Raw genomic sequence first — 25389 nt, 5'->3', positions numbered from 1 at the left:
GGTATGGGGGTGTATTAGTGGCCAAGGCATGGGTAACTTACACATCTGTGAAGGCACCATTAATGCTGAATGGTCCATACAGGTTTTGGAGCAACATATGTTGTCATCCAAGCAACGTTATCATGGACGCCCCTGCTTATTTCAGCAAGACAATGCCAAGCCACGTGTTACAACAGCGTGGCTTCATAGTAAAAGAGTGCGGGTACTTTCCTGGTCCGCCTGCAGTCCAGGCATGTCTCCCATCGAAAATATGTGGCGCATTATGAAGCGTAAAATACGACAGCGGAGACCCCGGACTGTTGAACGACTGAAGCTCTACATAAAACAAGAATGGGAAAGAATTCCTCTTTCAAAGCTTCAACAATTAGTTTCCTCAGTTCCCAAACGTTTATTGAGTGTTGTTAAAAGAAAAGGTGATGTAACACAGTGGTGAACATGCCCTTTCCCAACTACTTTCGCACGTGTTGCAGCCATAAAATTCTAAGTTAATTATTATTTGCAAAAAAAAAATAAAGTTTATGAGTTTGAGCATCAAATATCTTGTCTTTGTAGTGCATTCAACTGAATATGGGTGGAAAAGGATTTGCAAATCATTGTATTCCGTTTATATTTACATCTAACACAATTTCCCAACTCATATGGAAACGGGGTTTGTATATCTATATGTATATATCTGTATATATATATATATATAATTAGGGCTGTGGGGAAAAAATCGTTTCGAATACGAATTGCGATTCTCACGTTCTCATTTAAAAAAAAAAATCGATTATTTTATTTATTTATTTATTTTTTTATCAATCCAACAAAACAATACACAGCAAAACCAAACCTGACCCAGCAACACTCAGAACTGCAATAAACAGAGCAATTGAGAGGAGACACAAACACGACAAAAAACAAACCAAAAGTAGTGAAACAAAAATGAATATTATCAACAACAGTATCAATATTAGTTAAAATTTCAGCATAGCAGTGATTAAAAATCCCTCACTGACATTATCATTAGACTTATAAAAAAAAAAAAAAAAGAACAATAGTGTCACAGTGGCTTACACTTGCATCGCATCTCATAAGCTTGACAACACACTGTGTCCAATGTTTTCACAAAGATAAAATAAGTCATATTTTTGGTTAGTTTAATAGTTAAAACTAATTTGAATTATTGCAATCAGTTGATAAAACATTTTCCTTTACAATTATAAAAGCTTTTTAAAGAGAGACAAACACATCCGCATCGTAACACAACATAAACACAACAGAACAAATACCTAAAACCCCTTGCAGCACTAACTCTTCCGGGACACTACACTATACACCCTCCTACACACAACCCCGCCCATCTCAACCTCCTCATGCTCTCCCAGGGAGAGCATGTCCCAAATTCCTAGCTGCTGTTTTGAGGCATGTTACAAAAAATAATGCACTTTGTGACTTCAATAATAAAAATGCCAGTGCCATGTTGGCATTTTTTCCCATAACTTGAGTTGATTTATTTTGGAAAACCTTGTTACATTGTTTAATGCGTCCAGCGGGGCATCACAACAAAATTAGGCATAATGTGTTCATTCCACGACTGTATATATCGGTATGGGTTGATATCGGAATCGGTAATTAAGAGTTGGACAATATCGGATATCGGCAAAAAAGCCATTTAGTTTTTAGACGGCTTCATATCACTATAATATGCATTGTTAGCCGCCTTTGTACGAGCAGTTTTTTGCTCTTTAGAATGTACAGAAAAAGGTCAGTGTGTTCTTGTCTCATACAGGGATCGGTGGTGATGGACAAAATCCCCCCTAAAAGTGCTGCTTTCCTTTTAAAAGTCTGCATGAAATGAATGTCACTAAGTTGTAATCACGTTTAAAGGTCTGTTGGGAGTTAAAATGTTAATTAGCTGTTTCAACAATGCCGTCCATGACTCTTCCGTCACCCCGCCGCCACATATTCTCAGTTCAATGGACAGCAACCAAGTAGCTTTCTTCTATGTCCTTGTCATTTATTTCTCTCCCCCCCCTTCCACAAATTACCTTTTGTTTGGTCTATTTCCTCAGCGATTTAGTCTCTGAGGGGAGCGAGAGAGGGAAGACGTGGACTGAGCTGAGATGAGGCATGGCTTTATCAGACCGCCATTACACTTCACCTCCATTCCATTTGCACCCTATTATTCCCATCTCGCGGCGAGGGGCCGTGTGTTCGTACGGGCGCTCTGTGCAAGTGCGGGAGGGAGCGGCGGCGAGCGAAGGGAAGGAAAGATGAGGCTAGGCGAGGCAGAGGCGAGTCCATGTGATGCAGCCATTACACCTCATGCAGGTTCCATTTGCACCTTATTGTTTGTCTCATTGCCAGAAAAAAAAAAAAAAAAGCTGGTGATTTACCAGGCCTGAAGAGGCAGCTGGTACCCCACCCGCCCCCCTTTTCCTTCCTGTGTCATTCTTCGTGCACGTGCACACCTGTGTCATCCAGTCCACTAGGTGTCACTGTGGGCTTTGATGCCCCAGTAACCGCTTTTCAGATGATTTAACGTGTTTTTCAACCTTTTTCGAGCCAAGGCACATTTTTTTTTATAAACCCCGTTTCCATATGAGTTGGGAAATTAAACGGAATGCAATGATTTGCAAAACCTTTTCAACCTATATTCAGTTGAATGCACTACAAAGACAAGATATTTGATGTTCAAACTCATAAACTTTGTTTTTTTTTTTTGCAAATAATAATTAGAATTTCATGGCTGCAACACGTGCCAAAGTAGTTAGGAAAGGGTATGTTCGCCACTGTGTTACATCACCTTTTCTTTTAACAACACTTAATAAACATTTGGGAACTGAGAAAACTAATTGTTGAAGCTTTGAAAGTGGAATTCTTTCCCATTCTTGTTTTATGTAGAGCTTCAGTCGTTCAACAGTCCGGGTTCTCCGCTGTCGTATTTTACACTTCATAATGCGCCACACATTTTGGATGGGAGACAGGTCTGGACTGCAGGTGGGACAGGAAAGTACCCGCACTCATGTTTTACGAAAACACGCTGTTGTAACCCCTTTCTGAATATGGCTTGGCATTGCCTTGCTGAAATAAGCAGGGGCGTCCATAAAAAAGACGGCGCTTGGATGGCAGCATGTGTTGTTCCAAAACCTGTATGTACCTTTGAGCATTAATGGTGCCTTTAAAGATGTGTAAGTTACCCATGCCTTGGGCAATAATGCACCCCCATACCTTCACATATGCTGGCTTTTGAACTTTGCGTCGATAACGGTCTGGATGGTTCGCTTCCTCTTTCGTTCGGATGACACGATGTCGAATATTTCCAAAAACAATTTGAAATGTGGACTCGTCAAACCACAGAACACTTTTCCACTTTGCATCAGTCCATCTTAGATGATTTTGGGCCCAAAGAACCCAGCGGCGTTTCTGGATGTTGTTGATAATGTTATGATCCGCTGCCCGGATCATAACATTTTGTATGTTCTGTTAGGGTTTGACTTCTTTAGTTCCTGGTTGCACTTCCTTGTTTGTTTTGTCACCATAGTTACGTATTAGTTTCACCTGCCACTTGTTCTGGACGCACACCTGTTTTGTAATCACTGTCTTGATTTAAGCCTGCCTCCTTTGTTCATTCTGTCTGGCTTCGTAGTTTGTGTTCACACGAGTAACAACTTTTGTTCCCCAGTTCTGTACTTGCTAGCTCCCATGCTAGCTCTTTTGTTTTGTCTTTTGTGCCTTGAGCAAGTTTTACTTTTTCATAGTCTGAATTATTTTTAAATAAATCATTTGTGCTTACCTTCACGCTTTGTCCGAAGCCCGACTGCATCCTTGAGAGAACAATCCCGCATCACCATGCGACCCAATCATTACAGATGAATGGCTTTCGTTTTGCATAGTAGAGTTTTAACTTGCACGTACAGATGTAGCGAAGAACTGTATTTAGTGACAGTGGTTTTCTGAAGTTTTCCTGAGCCCATGTGGTGATATCCTTTAGAGATTGATGTCGGTTTTTGATACAGTGTCGTCTGAGGGATCGAAGGTCACGGTCATTCAATGTTGGTTTCCGGCCATGCGGCTTACGTGGAGTGATTTCTCCAGATTCTCTGAACCTTTTGATGATATTATGGACCGTAGATGTTGAAATCCCTAAATTTCTTGCAATTGCAATTGTTTTTCTTAAACTGTTTGACTATTTGCTCACGCAGTTGTGGACAAAGGGGTGTACCTCGCCCCATCCTTTCTTGTGAAAGTCTGAGCATTTTTTGGGAAGCTGCTTTTATACCCAATCATGGCATCCACCTGTTCCCAATTAGCCTGCACACCTGTGGGATGTTCCAAATAAGTGTTTAATGAGCACTCCTCAACTTTATCAGTATTTATTGCCACCTTTCCCAACTTCTTTGTCACGTGTTGCTGGCATCAAATTCTAAAGTTAATGATTATTTGCAACAACAACAAAAAAGTTGATCAGTTTGAACATCAAATATGTTGTCTTTGTAGCATATTCAACTGAATATGGGTTGAAAATGATTTGCAAATCATTGTATTCCGTTTATATTTACATCTAACACAATTTCCCAACTCATATGGAAACGGGGTTTGTAATAAAGAAAATACAGAGGCCCACCACCAGCATAAAGCGTTAAAAAATGAAACGCCACCAGGTTGTCGTGCCTTATTTTGAGTTTGTTGTCATGTCATGCGCTGTTATTTTGGTGGCTCTTCCTGTTTTGTTGGTGTTTACATGTCGCGGCTTCACGCTTTCCTTTAAGTGCTATTGCCTGACCTGCTTTCTATTGGCAAACAAGACTACCGTATTTCCTTGAATTGCCGCCGGGGCGCTAATTAATTTAGAACCTCTTCTCACTCCGGTGTTTACCAAAGGCATACGGTAAATTTAGGCCTGCGCTTAAAAATTTAAGTGTGATGTAAGGATACCATCATGAAAAGCAAATTTGATTAAAAAAAAAACGTTATTATGGTCTTACCTTTACTTATAAATGAAGTCCATGCGCAGCTCCTTCTGATCAAAAGCATCGATAACTTGTTTATAGAAGTCTTCCTTATCTTTCTTCAGTTTTAAAAGTCTCTCTGTCTCGATGGAGATCTTCCCTTATTACCTCCTGCTTCGATTGAAAGTCCAGTTTGTAAAACTGTTTTATTTTAGATATGTAATCCTCCATGTTAAAAGTGCAAGAGAGATGAAAAAATAAACACACGCTGCTCACTCTTGCTGCTTGTTGTCACTTCTTCTGCAGCCCAGTTGTCGCAAGAAGGATCACTAGCGCCCTCTACCACCAGGAGGCGGGAGTCATTTAATGACTCATATTTGACACACGCAGCTACGGTATATTAATAAAACATAGCTGCTTACTGTTCTTTTTCGCATATTCAATAGCTTGGACCTTAAATCCTACTGAATAGCTCTTAATCTTCTTCCCTTTATGCGATTTAAAATGATTGAAATCAGCCTCCTCCATTTTGAAAATGTTGACAGGTGAAGTGTCACTCGTGACGTGACGAGTTTGACCTGGTGGATATTCTAGGCATATGCTAATTATTTTGCGAAATGAGTTTGACCCGGTGGAAATTGTAGAAATGCGCTAATAAAAATAAAATTTTGCGAAACGAGTTTGACCCGGCAGTAATTCTAGGCAGGCGCATACTATATACCCGGCGGCAATTCAAAGAAATGTGGTATTTCAGTTGTGTGGACGCCTTCCATCTTTGTGTGGAAATTGTTGATTGTCACGTCATGTACGGATGTACTTGGTGGACGCCGTCTCTGCTCCACACGCTGCAAGTCTTTGCTGTCGTCCAGCATTCTGTTTTTGTTTACTTTCCATAGCCATTCCTATGCGTCATTGCCTTTTCCATTCCGTTTTGTTCATTATTGGTTTAAGCGTTACGTACCTTTTTTTACCTGCACGCCGTCTCCCGCTATGCTCTGCATATTGGGGTCACGACAGACCATCCTCGACGCGTTCCGACTTCTACAAAGCAATGAACTACCTGCTGCCACCGACTGATATGGAGTGTTACCCTGCCGAGCTCTATACAGCACATACACTAGACAACGGTATATTATTTGCAGATTATAATTGTTGATTTGCAAAAAAAATATTTTTGGGACCAATTGGGTGAAGTTGCATCATTTCCCATGGCACACTAGTGTGCCGCGGCACAGTGGTTGGAAAAACACTGATTCAACAAACTCCATTTGTGGATATGGATGCTTGCTGTATTGTCCTTATTTGCTGAGAGTGACGTCTCGCTGTCTGTGCCCCCCCCCCACCCCCCAGCTCCCTCACCTCCGACCAGGCCTTGGATTTGATGGAGCGGCTCACGCAGCAGTTGGACCTCCACGCTTCAGACCTCACCCAGCTCACGTAAGTGCCAGTGAGGCATCATGAAAAAAGTAAATAAAGCAAACTAACAATTCCATCGAACTTTTATGAAAGTATATGAGAAAGGGGATTCACTCATATGGGCCCCATTTGTCGTGATTTACCTGACACATGAAACGTGACACATTGGGGGGGGTTGCACCATCCACTTTAGCCGCCTGATGGCGGAGTGTTGGCTGGCTTAACAAGTCCAACTTTGACCCCAGTGTCAGTTGCTATGTAGAGTGGTGCTTTCCATCATTTTCAGCAGGCCGCATTGCAAAATGACACTTTTCCGCACTGTATTTTCTCTATGCTTCCAATTGTATTTAACATTTACTCCTCTTTTCTGACTTTTATATTGTTGTTACAATGTTGGATACTCATACGGTTCCTGTATTTGGAGTGTTGGATCCAAACGCTGTTTTGGAGGTGATTTTTTTTTTTTTTTAAACACTGAATGACTAATGTAATTAGGCCCTGTGGAATTCTTTCCCATTCTTGTTTTATGTAGAGCTTCAGTCGTTCAACAGCTGTCGTATTTTACGCTTCATAATGCGCCGCACATTTTCGATGTGAGACAGGTCTGGACTGCAGGCAGGCCAGGAAAGTACCCGCACTCTTTTTTTACGAAACCACGCTGTTGTAACACGTGTTGAATGTGGCTTGGCATTGTCTTGCTGAAATAAGCAGGGGCGTCCATGAAAAAGACAGCGCTTAGATGGCAGAATATATTGTTCCAAAACCCGTATGTACCTTTCAGCATTAATGGTGCCTTCACAGATGTGTAAGTTACCCATGCCTTGGGCACTAATGCACCCCCATACCATCACAGATGCTGGCTTTTGAACTTTGCATCGATAACAGTGTGATGGTTCGCTTCCCCTTTGGTCCGGATGACACAATGTTGAATATTTCCAAAAACAATTTGAAAAGTGGACTCGTCAGACCACAGAACACTTTTCCACTTTGCATCAGTCCATCTTAGATGATCTCGGGCCCAGAGAAGCCGGCGGCGTTTCTGGATGTTGTTGATAAATGGCTTTCGGTTTGCATAGTAGAGCTTTAACTTGCACTTACAGATGTAGCGACCAACTGTATTTCGTGACAGTGATTTTCTGAATTGTTCCTGAGCCCATGTGGTGATATCCTTTAGAGATTGATGTCAGTTTTTGATACAGTGCCGTCTGACAGATCGAAGGTCACGGTCATTCAATGTTGGTTTCCGTCCATGCCGCTTACGTGGAGTGATTTCTCCAGATTCTCTGAACCTTTTGATGATATTATGGAGCGTAGATGTTGAAATCCCTAAATTTCTTGCAATTGCACTTTGAGAAACGTTGTTCTTAAACTGTTTGCTCACGCAGTTGTGGACAAAGGGGTGTACCTCGCCCCACCCTTCTTGTGAAAGACTGAGCATTTTTTGGGGAAGCTGTTTTTATACCCAATCATGGCACCCACCTGTTCCCAATTAGCCTGCACACCTGTGCAATGTTCCAAATAAGTGTTTGATGAGCATTCCTCAACTTTATCAGTATTTATTGCCACCTTTCCCAACTTCTTTGTCACGTGTTGCTTGCATCAAATTCTAAAGTTAATGATTATTTGCACAAAAAAAAATGTTTATCAGTTTGAACATCAAATATGTTGTCTTTGTAGCATATTCAACTGAATATGGGTTGAAAATGATTTGCAAATCATTGTATTCCGTTTATATTTACATCTTTCCTAACTCATATGGAAACGGGGTTTGTAAGTCTATCCTATCCTAAAAAACATTTTTACCTAATGTAAATTTGTCGTTGCCATCATCTTAATGAGCAACCTGATTGACGACTGCACACAAAAGTTGAGTTGAAGTACAACAAAATGCCAGTGCCTCACCAGCCATGAACTTCACTGATGCCAATGCCTCAACACTTGTGATTTAGGACTATATAAATAAACATTGATTGATTGATTGATATTCTCCCCATCCCATAACAGCTGCACAAAATTCAGCGGCTTTATTGAAATACCGTACAACTTGTTCATGCTTCAAAGCATTCAAGTTCAGAGTCGAGCCTTTATTGAAGACCGTGTGAGACACGGAAATACTTGGCGACACTGCCAGCTAATGTAGGCGTTGTTTTTCTGACCCTCTGGAGTGTTCGACTCCTGGCAGTCAGAGAATTCAGGCCCAATTAGCCGAGGATGCATTCAAAACGCCGTCTCTTGTCTACCCTTTCTGTCGTCAAAGCGATCACCTCATTCTGACTGGGAGTCAAAGAGGGAGATGTTAGTGTGCTGGTGTTCAGCAGGAGGCGCTGATTGTATTCTTAAGCCCTCCAAAAACTGTCCTTGAACTCGGTACGCTTTGTGTAGGCGGCATGCACACACATCCATCCTTCCTGTGCAGATACGGTTGTTAACTCTTACTCTGGTGCAGGGGTAGGGAACCCATGGCTCTAAAGCCAGATGTGGCTCTTTTGATGACTGCATCTGGCTCTCAGATACATCTGAGCTGACGTTGCTTAACACGATAAGTAATGAATAATTCCACTTGTAATCACAGTGTTAAAAATAATGTTAAAAATATAAAACATTCTCATGCATTTTTAATCCATCCATCCGTTTTCTACCGCACCTGTTCAAGAAGCTGCGTTAATGGTAAGAAGTTATTTATTTATTATTGGTTAGTGTGGCGCTTGCCCTCCTGGGGGTTCTTCAGACCCCCAAGCACAGACATGAGAGCCTGTTTCAGTGTTACAATATTGTTTTATTTTTCAATAAGTCTCTCAGTTGCTCTCCAGCAATTGTATTTCCAGCCCCAACCCAGTCTCTCCTCCTGGCTGCTGCTTATAACAGAGCGACAGGTGATTAGATAACAAGGCCCAGGTGGGCCGTCTACGCGCCTGTCGCTGCAGGCCAGCAGGCCACGCCCCCTCCACAGTTAGCTTCAGAATAACAATGTTATTACAAAGAATAAGAGACTTATTATACTCTAGAAATGTTAGTCCTACTTAAAAATGCACTCGTTTAGTTGTGTTCAGTGTTAAAAAAAATATTATATGGCTCTTACGGAAATATGTTTTAAAATATTTGACTTTTTGGCTCTCTCAGCCAAAAAGGTTCCCGACCCCTGCTCTAGTGTTTACTTCTACCGTTAAAACAACGATTTAAACCGAACTGGCATGTCCCAATACAACTTTTTCATTTTCCGATTCGATATTCCAATACCGAATTGGCTTGGATACAATATCCGCATGAATCGTACATATTTTCTTTTTCTGGTAGTATAGAATGTTAGAAAAGGCTTGATTAAGGAAAATTACTCAAGACAGAGAACAATGTTAGTTCCTTGTTTTTCATACTTATTTACTATTAAAGGTCTACTGAAATTGTCAGGGTTGGACTGTGGATGTTTGTGCTTCCTCGATGCAAGGATGATGTGGGACGAGTCAGGCATGAATGTAAGTACATGGTATTTATTAAATAAACAAACTAACTACAAAAAGGCAAACCAAGGACGCGCTCTGCGGCGGATAATAATCTATACTAAACTTAAAACAAAACAGCACAATGGCATGACTATATACAAATAAAAGATACAATCTATGGCATAAACAACAAAACTTACTCTGCGTGGACCAAAACGAACAACAAGGCATGAAACAGATTATGGAGGTCGTGAAGGAGGTGCAGCATGGGTAGGGTGCGTGCGTGTGTGAAGATCCCAGACTGATGGACAGAAAGTAAAATCCCTTAAATAGAAGCAGTGGTAATGAGAAACAGGTGTGAGAGGCTGATGATCGGGGTGTGACTAAGGGAAACTAATGAGTAGCTATGGTAACAAAACAAACCAGGAAGTGAAAAGACAGAACCAAATGTCCAAAAAACCAAACCGAACATGACCAAAACAAAACATGATCCACAGGTGTGACAGAAATGAGATTTTCTTATTTAAACGGGGATAGCAGGTCCATTCTATGTGTCATACTTGATCATTTTGCGATATTGCCATATTTTTGCTGAAAGGATTTAGTAGAGAACGTCGACTATAAAGTTCGCAACTTTTGGTCGCTAATAAAAAAGCCTTACAAGTACCGAAAGTAGCAGACGATGTGCGCGTGACATCCACACATTGTTTACAATCATGGCCACCAGCAGCGATTGCGATTCGGACCGAGAAAAAGAACGATATCCCCATTAATTTAAGCGAGGATGAAAGATTCGTGGATGAGGAAAGTGAGAGTGAAGGAATAGGAAAAAAATAACAAAAACAGCACACAAAAAAACTAGACGATGGCAGAGCGATTCAGATGTTATTAGACACATTTACTAGAATAATTCTGGAAAATCCCTTATCTGCTTATTGCGTTACTAGTCAGAGTTATTCCGTACATTAGGCGCACTGGGTCATAAGGGGCACTGTCGGTTTTTGAGAAAATAAAAGGATTTTAAGTGCGCCTTATAGTCTTAAAAATACAATTATGTCTCTCCATGGTAACGTTTACAATTGATCATCTTTGTTCGGCCAGAGGTGGTGTGATCGTATCAATTTTATATCTTTATTTTGACTATTTCTATTTTACTACAAGAAAAGAACTGGAACCACGCAGGAGCGAATGCGTCATCCCAAACACCGACGTTCATCGGGACGAGATGAAGTAAATAAATGCAGCCGAGAAGACGGATCTTTCCGTTCCAGCTTGCAATCTGTGACGAGCGAGAAAGACCTGGACATGACTGATGGACTAATCTCGTTATTCCACCTGCCACATCACATCACTAACACTCACTATGCGAGCATAGCGTCATAGATCCTCAGTCCCATTCTGTGTTCGGCCAACGCAATTTCCTAGAGAAGAGAAATCGAGGAATTGCCCCCTTTTCTTTTCCTCCTCGCAAAGTAATTCCAGTGGAAATAGCCCAGACCAGGGGTCGGCAACCCAAAATGTTGAAAGAGCCATATTGGACCAAAAATACCAAAAAAAAAATCTGTCTGGAGCCGCAAAAAATTATAAGTTGTATTTCAGTGTTATAATGAAGGCAACACACGACGTAAGTGTCTATATTAGCTATGTTAGCCTACTATCAAAATGACTGTCGCAGGCTGTCACAAATCGTCGTTGACAGAAATCTTGAAATATTTATTGTACCCATTTTTACAAAATTTGAAAACATTAGTAAAACAGAGGCTTCTTAGAGGGTGAGATAATGTTTAGATATTACTGGCTTAGAATGGCCAAAGGTCCAAGTTAAAGAAAACGGCGGGCGGTCTTTGAATGGATTTATAACAATCTGCGCACGCTGGGTAATATTTGCTGTGGTCTGGAACAACATGGCACACAAACAACTATCAGACATGTAGCCAATATTACGTACAGATAGCCATCCATCCTTCCATTTTCTACCGCTTATCCCCTCTGGGGTCGAGGGGGGCGCTGGTGCCTATCTCAGCTACAATCGGGCAGAAAGCAGGGCATACCCTGGACAAGTCGCCACCTCATCGCAGGGCCAGATATGTCATGAGAAATGCAGATATAAATTAAATAGACAGAGGACATAGGAAATTAAATGAGCTCAAATATACATACAAGTGAGGCATAATGATGCAAAATGTACATAAAGCTATCCTAAATAGCATGTTAGCATTGTTTCGCTTGAAGTCATGCACTCCCCACAGGTCAATAACATCAACAAAGCTCACATTTGTGCATTCACACACAGCATAAACAGTTTGGTGGACAAAATGAGACTAAGAAAGAGTGGCATAAAACAAGAACACTGTACATGTAAACAAACTCCGGTGAGTTCAAGGCCTGCCAAAATTATGAGGACAAAACGGCACTCGCCAAATACTCTCATCAGAAAAGCATGTTTAATATAAATAGTGGGATTGTCCTCCTAGAGCATGGGTGTCAAACTCTGGCCCGCGGGCCAAATTTGGCCCTTGAGGCAATATCAAATTAACATTAGAGCTGGCCCGCAGCTGTAACACCGCGTTCACCACTTATACTTGTCAACCCTCCCGATTTTCCCGGGAGACTCCCGAAATTAAGTGCCCCTCCCGAATTTCTCCCGATTTCCACCCGGACAATAATATTGGGGGCGGGCCGTAAAAGCACTGCCTTTGGCGTTCTCTACATGTCGCCATGTCCGCTTTTCCTCCATACAAACATAATATATGCAACTCATACACACACACACACAAGTGTATGCAAGGCATACTAGGTCAATAGCCATACAGGTCACACTGAGGGTGGCCGTATAAACAACTTTAATACTGTTACAAATATACGCCCCACTGTGAACCCACAGCAAACAAGAATGACAAACACATTTCGGGAGAACATCCGCACAGTAACACAACATAAACACAACCGAACAAATACCCAGAACCCCTTGCATCACTAACTCTTCCGGGATGCTACAATATACACCCCCGCTACCACCAAACCCCGCCCCAACTCAAACCCGCCGCCGAAAAGAGGCATTCAATTTGTATTTTTATTTTATTTGATATCCCGTTAATATTTTTAAATTATTATTATTTTAAACTCGATTATGCATGTCACTATAAAGTTATATAAGCCTTGCTTGGTCAATATTCAATGCAAAACTTGTTTGGGTCCCTATTAAAGGATTACTTTGTTCAACCTCGGCCCGCGGCTTCGTTCAGTTTTAAATTTTGGCCCACTCTGTATTTGAGTTTGACACCCCTGTCCTAGGGCAGGGGTCGGCAACCTAAAATGTTGAAAGAGCCATATTGGACCAAAAATACAAAAACAAATATGTCTGGAGCCGCAAAAAAATAAAAGCCATATTACGTAGATAAGATATAAATTGAATTAAGAGGACTTAAAGGAAACCAAATGAGCTCAAATATAGCTACAAATGAGGCATAGTGAGGCAATATGTACATATAGCTAGCCTAAATAGCATGTTAGCATCGATTAGCTTGCAGTCATGCAGTGACCAAATATGTCTGATTATCCCTCCACACAAGTCAACAATATCAACAAAACTCTCCAATGTGCATTCATGCACAACGTTAAAAGTTTGGTGGACAAAATGAGACGGAAAAGAAGTGGCATCAAACACGTCTTAGAAAGTCGGAGAAAGTTATACATGTAAACAAACTGCGGTGAGTTCAAGGACCGCCAAAATTAGTAGGACAAAACGGCGCTCGCAAATACTGGAATCAGTGAAGCATCTTTAATACAAACAGTGTGCTTTACAACAATTAGGGAGGGTTGTGTCATGTTTGTCCTCTCACAGAAACTATATTAAAACAAGAAATATATTTTTTCGTCATCTTTTTCCATTTTTCATACATTTTTAAAAAAGCTCCAGAGAGCCACTAGGGCGGCGCGAAAGAGCCACATGCGGCTCTAGAGCCGCGGGTTGCCGACCCCCGTCCTAGAGAAACCCTATTAAAACAAAAATATATTTTTTCCCCATCTTTTTCTATTTTCATACATTTTTGAAAAAAGCTCCAGGGAGGCACTAAAGAGCCGCAGGTTGCAGACCCCTGGCCCAGACGGAGGACGCGATGCGAGCTCATTGTGGCGTTTAAACGTATCCAATGAGGGGCCGGGTCAGCGCACACCGCCCGCTCTTCGGGCCGGCTCCGATGAGCCCTCGATAAGGAGCGCGGCAAAAAGGAATGCTGAAGCAGACACCTTCCAGCCTGCGGTAATCATTTTTAAGAGATTAGAAAAAAAAATACCGTCGGCCAACGAGAGGCTCAGGAGGACCTGAGCCTCCTTTTAGATGACGTAAGTGTTTCACCATGTCCGAGCACAAGGGGGAGCAGCATGCTCGCGCCTGCTTTATACTGCACACACACACACACACACGCACACACACGCACACACGCCAGCAGAGCTAATATGAAGTCCATGCTTACACACCGATAAGACAGGAGAAATTGTGAAGTCCTCTAGATAGCTTATCGGCCCCTCTACCCCCAACTCTGCCTGTGTTCCCCTTAGTTTATTTATTTAAATGGGCTTTGGAAAGGAGAAATCGCTTCGATTGGAGATGCATGGAGATCTCCGGCCAAGAGGAATGGAGGCCTAGGGAAAGATTGTGGAAATATTGACATTTACGAGAGCAAAGAGAACTCAGGTGAAGCAATAGACGAGGGTATTTTTCCTTCAGAGCGGTGCGCGCGTGTGTGTGTGTTCTTGTATTTATACCCTTCTTGAGAAATCAAGAAGGAAAAGTACCTTCTATATGAGTTAGGATACAAAATCATTGTTCCCAATACAGAAAAACCATTGCATCTAATAGAGAGCCAAATACCAGAGTCTGTGAACATTGCTCCAAAGTCAAGATTTTTTGTTGATTTAATGTTCATACAAACGCAAAGGCAGCAATATATGGTACAACAAAACGGCAGCCCCTATTCATCCCCCTCTGGTCAACATATGAAATAACAAGTGTGTCTAAAAATTTGAAGCGCTCCCCCTCTGGCCAACACATGTAATACACAGTGTGTGTAAAAAAAAGTAATTGAAATGCGCCCCCTTAAGCTAGAATTAAATAAATATGTATATAGAGACAAACTGTAAAAACTTTAAGTAAATATAGAATTACAATTACAAACCAAAAATTAAAATAATAAAATTAAAGCTTACCTTTTTTTATATTTGCATAGTTTGTATGTATTATTAATGTTGTAAATACAAATCTTTATAAATCTAGAAAGTGTGGTGGTAAGCAATTAGTGTGTGTGTTTTCTTGTATTTGTACCCTTTTTGAGACATTAACAAGGAAAACTACTTTCCATATAAGGTCCGGTGAACAAGTTAGGACCGAAATAATTCTTCTCAATATGGAAAACCATTGCATCTAATACGTAGCCAAATACTAAAGTCCGTGAACATTGCTCCAAAGTCAGGATTTGACAGGTGCAAAGGCAGCAATATATGATAATACAAGACGGAAGCTAAGGAAGGACTAGAGGAGTTCCCTATTCATCCCCCTCTGGTCAACATATGCAATAACAAGTGTGTCTAAAAATTTGATGCGCTCCCCCTCTGGCCAACATATGTTATATAGTTTGTGTAAAAAAAAAAATTAAATGCGCCCCCTTTAGCCAGGATAAAATAAATATGTATATAGAGACATAATGTAATAACTTGAAGTAAATAATGAAGATTAAAAACCATTTACAAACCAAAAATATAAATACATAAATAAATGAAAGCTTACCTTTTTTATATTTGCATAGTATGTATATATATGTATATGTGTGTGTATGTGTATATATATATATATATATATATATATATGTCTTGATTGGATTATCCAGAGAATAGTGCTCGATACTGTGGTAGAGCGCAATATGTAATGTGTGGGAAAAATCATCAGGAGATTTTCTCCTGATGATTGAGGGAACCCCTCATGAAACAGTTCTGTAGAGATGAAGTAGTCTTGTGATTTTTCCCACACCTACACATATATATATATATATATATTATTAATGTTGTAAATACAAATCTTTATATATCTAAAAAGGGCGGTCCTAAAGAGGTAGGCATTTTTCTCAGGTCTCAAGGAGGTAAACAATACGTGTGTGTGTGTGTGTGTGTGTGTGTGCGTGTGTTTTCTTGTATTTGTCCCCTTCTTGAGACATCAACAAGGAAAAGTACCTTCCATATGAAGACCGGTGAACAAGTTAGGACCGAAATCATTCTTCCCAATACGGAAAACCATTGCAGCTAATACAGAGCCAAATACTAGAGTCCATGAACATTGCTCCAAAGTCAGGATTTTTTTTATTTATTTAACGTGCTGACAAACGAAAACATTGACAGGTGCAAAGGCAGCCATATATAATACAACAAGACGGCAGCTAAAGGACTAAAGGAGGAGTTCCCTACTCATCCCCCTCTGGTCAACATATGAAATAACAAGTGTTTCTAAAAATTTGAAGCGCTCCCCCTGTTGCCACAAAGTGTGTGTAAAAAAATTTAAAAAAATAAAAATAATAATAATAAAAATTAAATGCGCCCCTTTTAGCCAGAATTAAATATGTATTTAGAGACAAACTGTAATAACTTGAAGTAAATAAGTAAATACCTTTTTTATATGTGCATAGTATGTAAATATTATTAATGTTGTAAATAAAACTCTTTATATATCTACAAAAGGTGGTCCTAAAGAGGTAGGGATTTTTCTCAGGTCTCAAGGAGGTAAGCAATACAAAACTGTGTGTGTGTGTGTGTGTTTGTGTTTGTGTGTATGTGTGTTTTCTTGTATTTGTTAACATCTTGAGACATCAACAAGGAAAAGTACCTCCCATATGAGGACCGGTGAACAACTTAGGACTGAAACCATTGTTCCCAATACGGAAAACCATTGCATCTAATAGAGAGCCAAATACCAGAATCCGTGAATATTGCTCCAAAGTCAGTATTTTTTGTTGATTTAATGTTCATACAAACGCAAAGGCAGCAATATATGATACAACAAGACGGCAGCTAAAGAAGGACTAAAGGAGTTCCGTATTCATCCCCTTCTGGTCAACATATGAAATAACAAGTGTGTCTAAAAATTTGAAGCGCTCCCCCTCTGGCCAAAATATGTAATAAAAAGTGTGTGTGTGTGTGTAAAAAAAAAAAAAAAAAAAAAAAAAAAAAAAAAAAAAAAATTGAAATGCGCCCCCTTTAGCCAGAATTAAAAATATATAGACATGCTGTAATAGCTTGAAGTAAATAAGGAAGATTAAAAACAATTACAAACCAAAAATTCAAAAATAACTTAGTTAACTTTTTTTAAATTTGCATAGTATGTATATATTATTAATGTTGATAAATCAAAATATTTATATATCTAGTAAGGGTGGTCCTAAAGAGGTAGGCATTTTTCTCAAATCTCCTGGAGGTAAGCAATACAAGCGTATGTGTGTGTGTCGGGGGAGGGTGGGGGGGTGGGGGGGGTCATTCTATCCGTCCGCCAGTGCAGCCTCATATTGCTCCGGGCCCCTGGGGGAGAGCGCCTGAGCGATGGCGGACTGAGCCGGTGTCACAGCACTATAAGGAGTTTTCATCCATGATACAGTCTGACAGGAAGTACACTCACATCCCTTTTCTTTACCAGGATGGAGGGTAATGGCTGACTGCTTTCGGTGGGGGACAATAAACGTTTCATTTTGAATCCCGGTTTTTGTTTCCTACCATTGGTAAAATTGACATAAATATATTTTTCATTTTAGCCGGTAAATATAAAATTTTTAAGCATTTATCGGCCGAAAATATCGGCAATCCGATATTATCAGAAATTTTTAATGAGGACTTAAATTATGACCATTTTATGATCCTGTAACTACTAGGTATCGGATCGATACCCAAATCTGTGGTATCATCCAAAACTAATGTAAAGTATCAAGCAACAGAAGAATAAGTGATTATTACATTTTAACAGAAGTGTAGCTAAAACATGTTGAAAGAGAAAGTAAGCCGTTATTAACAGTAAATGAACAAGTGGATTAATAATCAATTCTTCCAGTTTGTCCTTAATAATTTTGACGAAATAATAGAATGATAAAATGACAATATTTTACTTCAAAAAATTGTTCTTTCATTGCAATAAGAAACATTATATTTTTTGTTAAAATAAACTCCATAATGCCATTTTTTTGTGGTCCCCTTTATTTAGAAAAGTATCGAAGTACATCTTGTAGGGGTGTAATGGTACATAAAAATTTCGGTTTGGTACTTACCTTGGTTTAGAGGTCACGGTTCGGTTCATTTTCGGTACAGTAAGAAAACAACAAAATATACATATTTTGTTTATTTATTTACCACATGTGTAAACAATGGGTTTATCCTTTAGAAAAGTATCGAAGTACATCTTGTAGGGCTGTAATGGTACACAAAAATTTCGGTTCGGTACGTACCTCGGTTTAGAGGTCACGGTTCGATTCATTTTCGGTACAGTAAGAAAACAACAAAATATAATTTTTTGGGTTATTTATTTACCCAATTTGTAAACAATGGCTTTATCCTTTTAACATTGGGAACATTAAAATGATTGCGTCCAAGTTAATCCACATTAAACTGCCTAAACTTGTTGCTCAGATTAAATAAAATGACAAAAATGTTCTTCTACATATAAAAAGTGCAACATTAAACAGTTTCAAGTCAACTCATCATGCTTAATTTATTACAGCATCTGGGATGCCTGTAGTTGACTTTTATTATGTAAATGTTATATTTTTATCAACATGTGATAGCAGGGACCCTGCCATTCAAATCTAGGCTGCTACACTACTAAAGGCCTACTGAAATGAGATTTTCTTATTTGAACGGGGATAGCAGGTCCATTCTATGTGTCATACTTGATCATTTCACGATATTACCATATTTTTGCTGAAAGGATTTAGTAGAGAACATCCACGATAAAGTTCGCAACTGGAGAAAAGCCCCGCCTCTACCGGAAGTCGCAGACGATGATGTCACATGTGGAGGGCTCCTCATATATTCACATTGATTTTAATGGGAGCCTCCAACAAAAACAGCTATTCAGACCGAGAAAACGACAATTTCCCCATTAATTTGAACGAGGATGAAAGATCCGTGTGTGAGGATATTGATAGCGGCGGACTAGAAAAAATAAAATAAAAAATAAGTTATATTGCGACGGATTCATATGTTTTTAGAGACATTTACTAGGATAATTTTGGAAATTCCCTTATCTTTCTATTGTGTTGCTAGTATTTTAGTGAGTTTAACAGTACCTGATAGTCGGAAGTGTACGTCCACGGCCGGGTGTTGACGCGCAGTGTCTCGGGGAAGTCGACGGCAGCTGTATGGACGGCACAAGCTCAGCTGATATCCGGTAAGAGGCGACTTTTTACCACAATTTTCTCAGCGAAACCTGCTGGTTGACATGTAGTCGGCATCCATGTCCGCTGTGATCCATACTAAAGTTTCACCTCTGTGAATTTTAAACAAGGAATCACCGTGTGTTTGTGTGGCTAAAGGCTAAAGCTTCCCAACTCCGTTTTTGTACTTTGACTTCTCCAATATTAATTGAACAAATTGCAAAAGATTCAGCAACACAGATCTCCAAAATACTGTGTAATTATGCCGTTAAAGCAGACTTTTAGCTGTGTGTGTGCGCAGCACTCATACTCATAACAGTCCGTGACGTCACGCGTACACGTCATCATTACGCGACGTTTTCAAGAAAAAAAGTCCCGGGAAATTTAAAATTGCAATTTAGTAAACTAAAAAGGCCGTATTGGCATGTGTTGCAATGTTAATATTTCATCATTGATATATAAACTATCAGACTGCGCGGTGGGTAGTAGTGGGTGTCAGTAGGCCTTTAATGACTAATGTAACTCTAGCTGAAAAAATAGTACAACAGCAATAGGAGAGACTATTCATCCCTGAACACCATGGAGTTCATGTAGGCTTTATGATGCACTTACATTATTATATCACATAGCTCGGCTGGTAGAGTGGCCGTGCCAGCAACTTGAGGGTTGCAGGTTCGATTCCCGCTTGTGCCATCCTAGTCACTGCCGTTGTGTCCTTGGGCAAGACACTTTACCCATCTGCTCCCAGTGCCACCCACACTGGTTTAAATGTAACTTAGATATTGGGTGTCACTATGCAAAGCGTTTTGAGTCACTTGAGAAAGGCGCTATATAAATATAATTCACTTCACTAATTCACTTCACTAGCATACACGCACGCACACCGCAAAAATGAGCTAACGTTAGGCTAAAGGTTAATTAGCTCTCACCTTAAGCGAGCTGAGCTGCAGTTTGTTTATAGAACGTCATCTAGAACGTTGACTGGGAGGTGTTTATTATAATTTGGGGAGAGTCCGCTGCTCACCTGCTAAACACCGGTACACCTCCGAACCGAACCGGAACCCCCGTACCGAAACGGTTCAATACAAATACACGTACCGTTACACCCCTAACGGTACCAAAATATCGGTATTGGGACAACCGTAGTGTGTACATGGGCAAAATTCCCCAAAAGTTTTCTTTAGATTGGAAACACATTTTGTATTACCATTTAAATATATATATTTTTTTAAATCACGTTTTTCATGAATGAAATAAATAATTTGAGGTGTGCAATAACAGTCCTCAATGATGCCAGTCAGGTTGACACGATTTGTACCTTTAACCTTCAGTTGGGACTCTAGCAATGCTTCCAGACACACAACATTTTTATTTGTCTGCCCTGCAGGTACAGTTGGTGGACAGGTTACAAATGAGTTCTCTTCATAGAATATGTTGCGTTTAGGTTAAAGTACATCTCTAATAATAGTCAAATGAACATCTCAGTCGGTCACACTGTGCACAGAACACATAAATGTTGTAATAAACAGGATTAAATTCACATTTTCAAATAAACCGTGATTAAAAAGACACCAATTTGTTACTTTTATCCCGTGTCTTGTGCACTGGAAAGGATGTTTCAAGGGAAGGAGAGTCAAGCTTATTGGGAGAATAAAGTCTGAGTAATGAGATTACGACGCTGCTTAATTATCACAGTCCATTTCATAGGACCAGATCTAAGACACGGTGTTTATCCTTCAAGAGCAGACCTGGGCAAATTAAGGCCTGGGGACCACATGCGGTCTGTTAAGTATTTCAATCCGCCCGCCGAACATTCCTAAATATTGTTTTTTTATATCTTTTAAGATGGAAAGTGTAGCTGCCATTAAGATGTGCAGTGATGTTTTCAAATTGCCATAAGTCTTGAACTATACAACATATTTCAATAGTTGGAATCTGCGCTTTTGTATGATGTTTTAGTGTTTTCCTGATACCAATATTATTTTGATACGGTCACAACTTGGCTTGGACATGGATTGTTTCTCCGACGCAGATGAGAATCAGCACGACCGAGGCGTGGACGCGAGTACATGTTTTAATTATATAATATATACAAAACAGGGGAAAAAAAAACACTTGCTCAATGGCATGAAAGACAATTTAACTACAAACTTAAACAGCACGATGGCAAGACTAACGACATGAAACAAAAGAGTGCACCGTGGCATAAATACAAAACTTACGTGGATCAAAATGAACAGCGTAGCAGGGCATGAAGCAGATAAACGAGGGCGTGAAGAAGGTGCAGCATGGGTAGCGTGTGTGAAGATCCCAGAAAGCAGACAAGGAAAAGAGTGACTTAAGTAGCTGTGATGATTAGTGAAAACAGGTGAGATAAATAGATAGATAGATAGATAGATAGTACTTTATTTATTCCGTCAGGAGAGTTCCTTCAGGAAAATTACAATTTTCAGCACAATCCCATTCAAGATCAGACAAACATTACAGGGAGACAGAACAGGATCGCTGACGGGTCTGCCGGCTTCCAGCGCCCCTTACAAAAAAGATGACATACAGGTAAACAAGGGGGGGGGGGAGAAAAAAATAGAAGATTAAAATAAAATTTAAAAAATCGGTCTTAGCCTAGGCCCTGGAGTGGGGGTGCAGACTGAGGCCAAGGGGAAAAAAAAACAACAACAACAACTCATAGCCATAGTACACATCCCTCTTCCATGTGTGTAAGAGGGAAGCATCAAACATCAAAGAACACAGAGGACGTTAAAGACATTAAAGCAGCAGATACAAGCAGACACTTCTACATACAGCTAGGAATAAAAAGTTAAATAAACATATCCACTGTGGTGGCCTCTGCGGTGTTCCACGCCATCGTCTGCTGGGGAGGAGGGGGCATGGCCAGAGACAGAAGCAGACCCAACAAGGCAACCAAGACAGCCGACTCCACTCTCGGCCAATGTCCAGTCCGCATGGAAGAGCGAGGATACGTCCAGGGTGACTGAGGTGTCCGACACCTGCTCATTCAGTCAAGACACCGCAAAGCCTCTCCGTCCCAGCGCTCAGTGCTAGCTCCACAGTCCTGTCCCCTCATCCGCATCTCCTCCAGTACATCCAAACAGACTCTGGTGTAGCAGAGACCCTGCAGCTGGTCTCCGTGGCCAAAAGGCTCCCGGGAGGCAGATCCAGAAGTCCACAAAAAAAAAGCACCACAGAGGTCACGAAAGTGCCACCCCTTGTCACACAGTCCCAAAGGGTCCCGGACCAAAATGCAAAAAAACATAATACCACATGAAAACAAGAGGGAAACACAAAAGGTTGACACAAGAGCACAGAGCTCCTGCCTACAGCAGCCACTACAGCAGCGCCATCTTGGGAAAAAAAAAAAAAAGGGGCTGAGAACAGGGACGTGACAAGTACTGAGTTGGCATGGAGACGAAAACAAACCAGGAAATGCCAAGACAGAACTTAAATGTCCAAAAAACTAAACATAACCTAACCAAAACATAAACGTACAGGCGTGACGGATACATTTCGGTATTTTTTGATACGTTTCTAAATGAAGGGAACAGAAAAAATTGCATTATTGGCTTTATTTTCATAAAAAACCTTAGGGTGCGGCGGACTTTGACACCACTGTCTTATATAGACTTAAATAGACGTTGCTCACTGAAGCCAAATGTTAGGATGAAATATCCACTTTCGCTGGCTCGTCCAAAGCTGACGAAAAAGTCCCATTCGGGTCGCATTGCGTTTGGACTGAAGTCACATTTGAAAAGATCAGATTCCAATCCGATTTGGACTACCTCCTGACGTGGCCCGAATCTGATCCGAAAAGTTTTTTGATCTTTTCAGATCAACTCTGAAAAGATCAGATTTGAAGCACTTTGGAGCGTTTACATTGGCACGGTGGGGGAGGGGTTAGTGCGTCAGCCTCACAACACGGAGGTCCTGAGTAGTCCTGGGTTCAATCCCGGGCTCGGGATCTTTCTGTGTGAAGTTTGCATGTTCCTCCCACCTCCAAAAACATGCACCTGGGGATAGGTTGATTGGCAACACTTAATTAGCCCTAGTGTGTGAATGTTGTCTATCTGTGTTGGCCCTGCGAAGTGGTGGCGACTTGTCCAGGGTGTATGCTGCCTTCTGCCCGGTTGTAGCTGATAGCCTCCAACGCCCCCCGCCCCCCAAAGGGAATAAGTGGTAGTAAATGGATGGACCTTGGCAAAAAAAATCTGATTTGGTGTGCAGTGTAAACGGGTCTCCTTTCTCCCTTCAGTTTCCTTTGGTCTGCCACACTAACTCCAGACGAGTCATGGGAGACATGACAAAGTGCATAAAAAAGTTAATAAGTCGGAGTTTCTTAGAATAGTTGACATTTCAACCATTTGATTTTTAAGAGTCTTTTAGTCCCACATTAAAACTCATTTGGGCGGGCTTCACGGTGGCAGAGGGGTTAGGGCGTCTGCCTCACAATACGAAGGTCCTGCAGTCCTGGGTTCAAATCCAGGCTCGGGAACTTTCTGTGTGGAGTTTGCATGTTCTCCCCGTGAATGCGTGGGTTCCCTCCGGGTACTCCGGCTTCCTCCCACTTCCAAAGACATGCACCTGGGGATAGGATGATTGGCAACACTAAATTGGCCCTAGTGTGTGAATGTTGTCTATCTGTGTTGGCCCTGCGAAGAGGGGGCAACTTGTCCAGGGTGTATGCTGCCTTCTGCCCGGTTGTAGCTGATAGGCTCCAACGCCCCCCGCCACCCCAAAGGGAATAAGTGGTAGATTAAAAAAAATCAGATTTGGTGTGCAGTGTAAACGGGTCTCCTTTCTCCCTTCAGTTTCCTTTGGTCTGCCACACTAACTCCAGACGAGTCATGGGAGACATGAGAAAGTGCATAAAAAAGTTAATAAGTCGGAGTTTCTTAGAATCGTTGACATTTCAACGATTTGAGTTTTAAGAGTCTTTTACTCCCACATTAAAACTCATTTGTATACTCTAGCCCAGGTGCGGCGTCTTCTGTAATGCTGACGTTGTACCGATCCGTTGTGGTGAAGAAGGAGCTGAGCCGGAAGGCAAAGCTCTCAATTTACCGGTCGATCTACGTTCCCATCCTCGCCTATGGTCATGAGCTTTGGGTCATGACCGAAAGGATAAGATCACGGGTACAAGCGGCCGAAATGAGTTTCCTCCGCCGGGTGGCGGGGCTCTCCCTTAGAGATAGGGTGAGAAGCTCTGCCATCCGGGAGGAACTCAAAGTAGAGCCGCTGCTCCTTCACATGGAGAGGAGCCAGAATAGGTGGTTCGGGCATCTGGTCCAGGATGCCACCCGAACGCCTCCCTAGGGAGGTGTTTAGGGCACGTCCAACCGGTAGGAGGCCACGGGGAAGACCAAGGACACGTTGGGAAGACTATGTCTCCCGGCTGGCCTGGGAACGCCTCGGGATCCCCTGGGAAGAGCTAGACGAAGTGGCTGGGGAGAGGGAAGTCTGGGTTTCCCTGCTTAGGCTGTTGCCCCCGCGACCCGACCTCGGATAAGCGGAAGAAGATGGATGGATGGATGGATGGATAGCCCAGGGGTCGGCAACCTTCAGCATACAAAGAGTCATTGGAGCTCATTTCCCCCAAAATAAAACCCACCTAGAGCCACGGACTCTGTTAGATTCCTAAAATTACGATAACACCGCTTTCAGTTTCCTTACACGTGTGCTATAGGACTTATGAAATCAAACACTTGTGTGATTATTTCTGGGTATAACGAAGCAAATCATCAAATTATTTTGAACATTAGAAACAAAATACACTGTTCCTTCCCTTTATAAATGAACAAAAAAACTAAAAATCAACTCATTCCAATATTCTGAAGGCATACGACTACGGCATATTCATTTGACCAAAAATTGAAAACAACTACCTACTTATCAATAAAAACAGCAAATTAATAAAAATGTAAGTAAATAAAATATTTCTCTTTTTTGATTCTTCCATTGCTAGGGGTTGACCATCCATCCATCCATCATCTTCCGCTTATCCGAGGTCGGGTTGCGGGGGCAGCAGCCTAAGCAGGGAAGCCCAGACTTCCCTATCTCCAGCCACTTCGTCTAGCTCTTCCCGGGGGATCCCGAGGCGTTCCCAGGCCAGCCGGGAGACATAGTCTTCCCAACGTGTCCTGGGTCTTCCCCGTGGCCTCCTACCGGTTGGACGTGCCCTAAACACCT

The 25389-nt window shown here is 41.3% G+C and overlaps 1 protein-coding gene across 2 annotated transcripts in view; it reads left to right on the top strand.

The window, feature by feature from the left end:
• The window catches only part of ptprn2 (protein tyrosine phosphatase receptor type N2), a 437308-nt gene that overhangs the window by 50192 nt on the left and 361727 nt on the right, over positions 1-25389 (top strand). For both annotated transcript variants that reach the window (XM_061922231.1, XM_061922232.1), the window contains exon 9: positions 6285-6371. In XM_061922231.1, coding sequence (XP_061778215.1) covers positions 6285-6371 — 87 coding nt within the window. The remainder of the gene's footprint in view (positions 1-6284; positions 6372-25389) is intronic.

This window comes from Nerophis ophidion, linkage group LG15 (assembly GCF_033978795.1).
Source record: "Nerophis ophidion isolate RoL-2023_Sa linkage group LG15, RoL_Noph_v1.0, whole genome shotgun sequence".
Taxonomy (NCBI): domain Eukaryota; kingdom Metazoa; phylum Chordata; class Actinopteri; order Syngnathiformes; family Syngnathidae; genus Nerophis; species Nerophis ophidion.
This window is presented reverse-complemented; position numbering and strand designations above follow the sequence as displayed.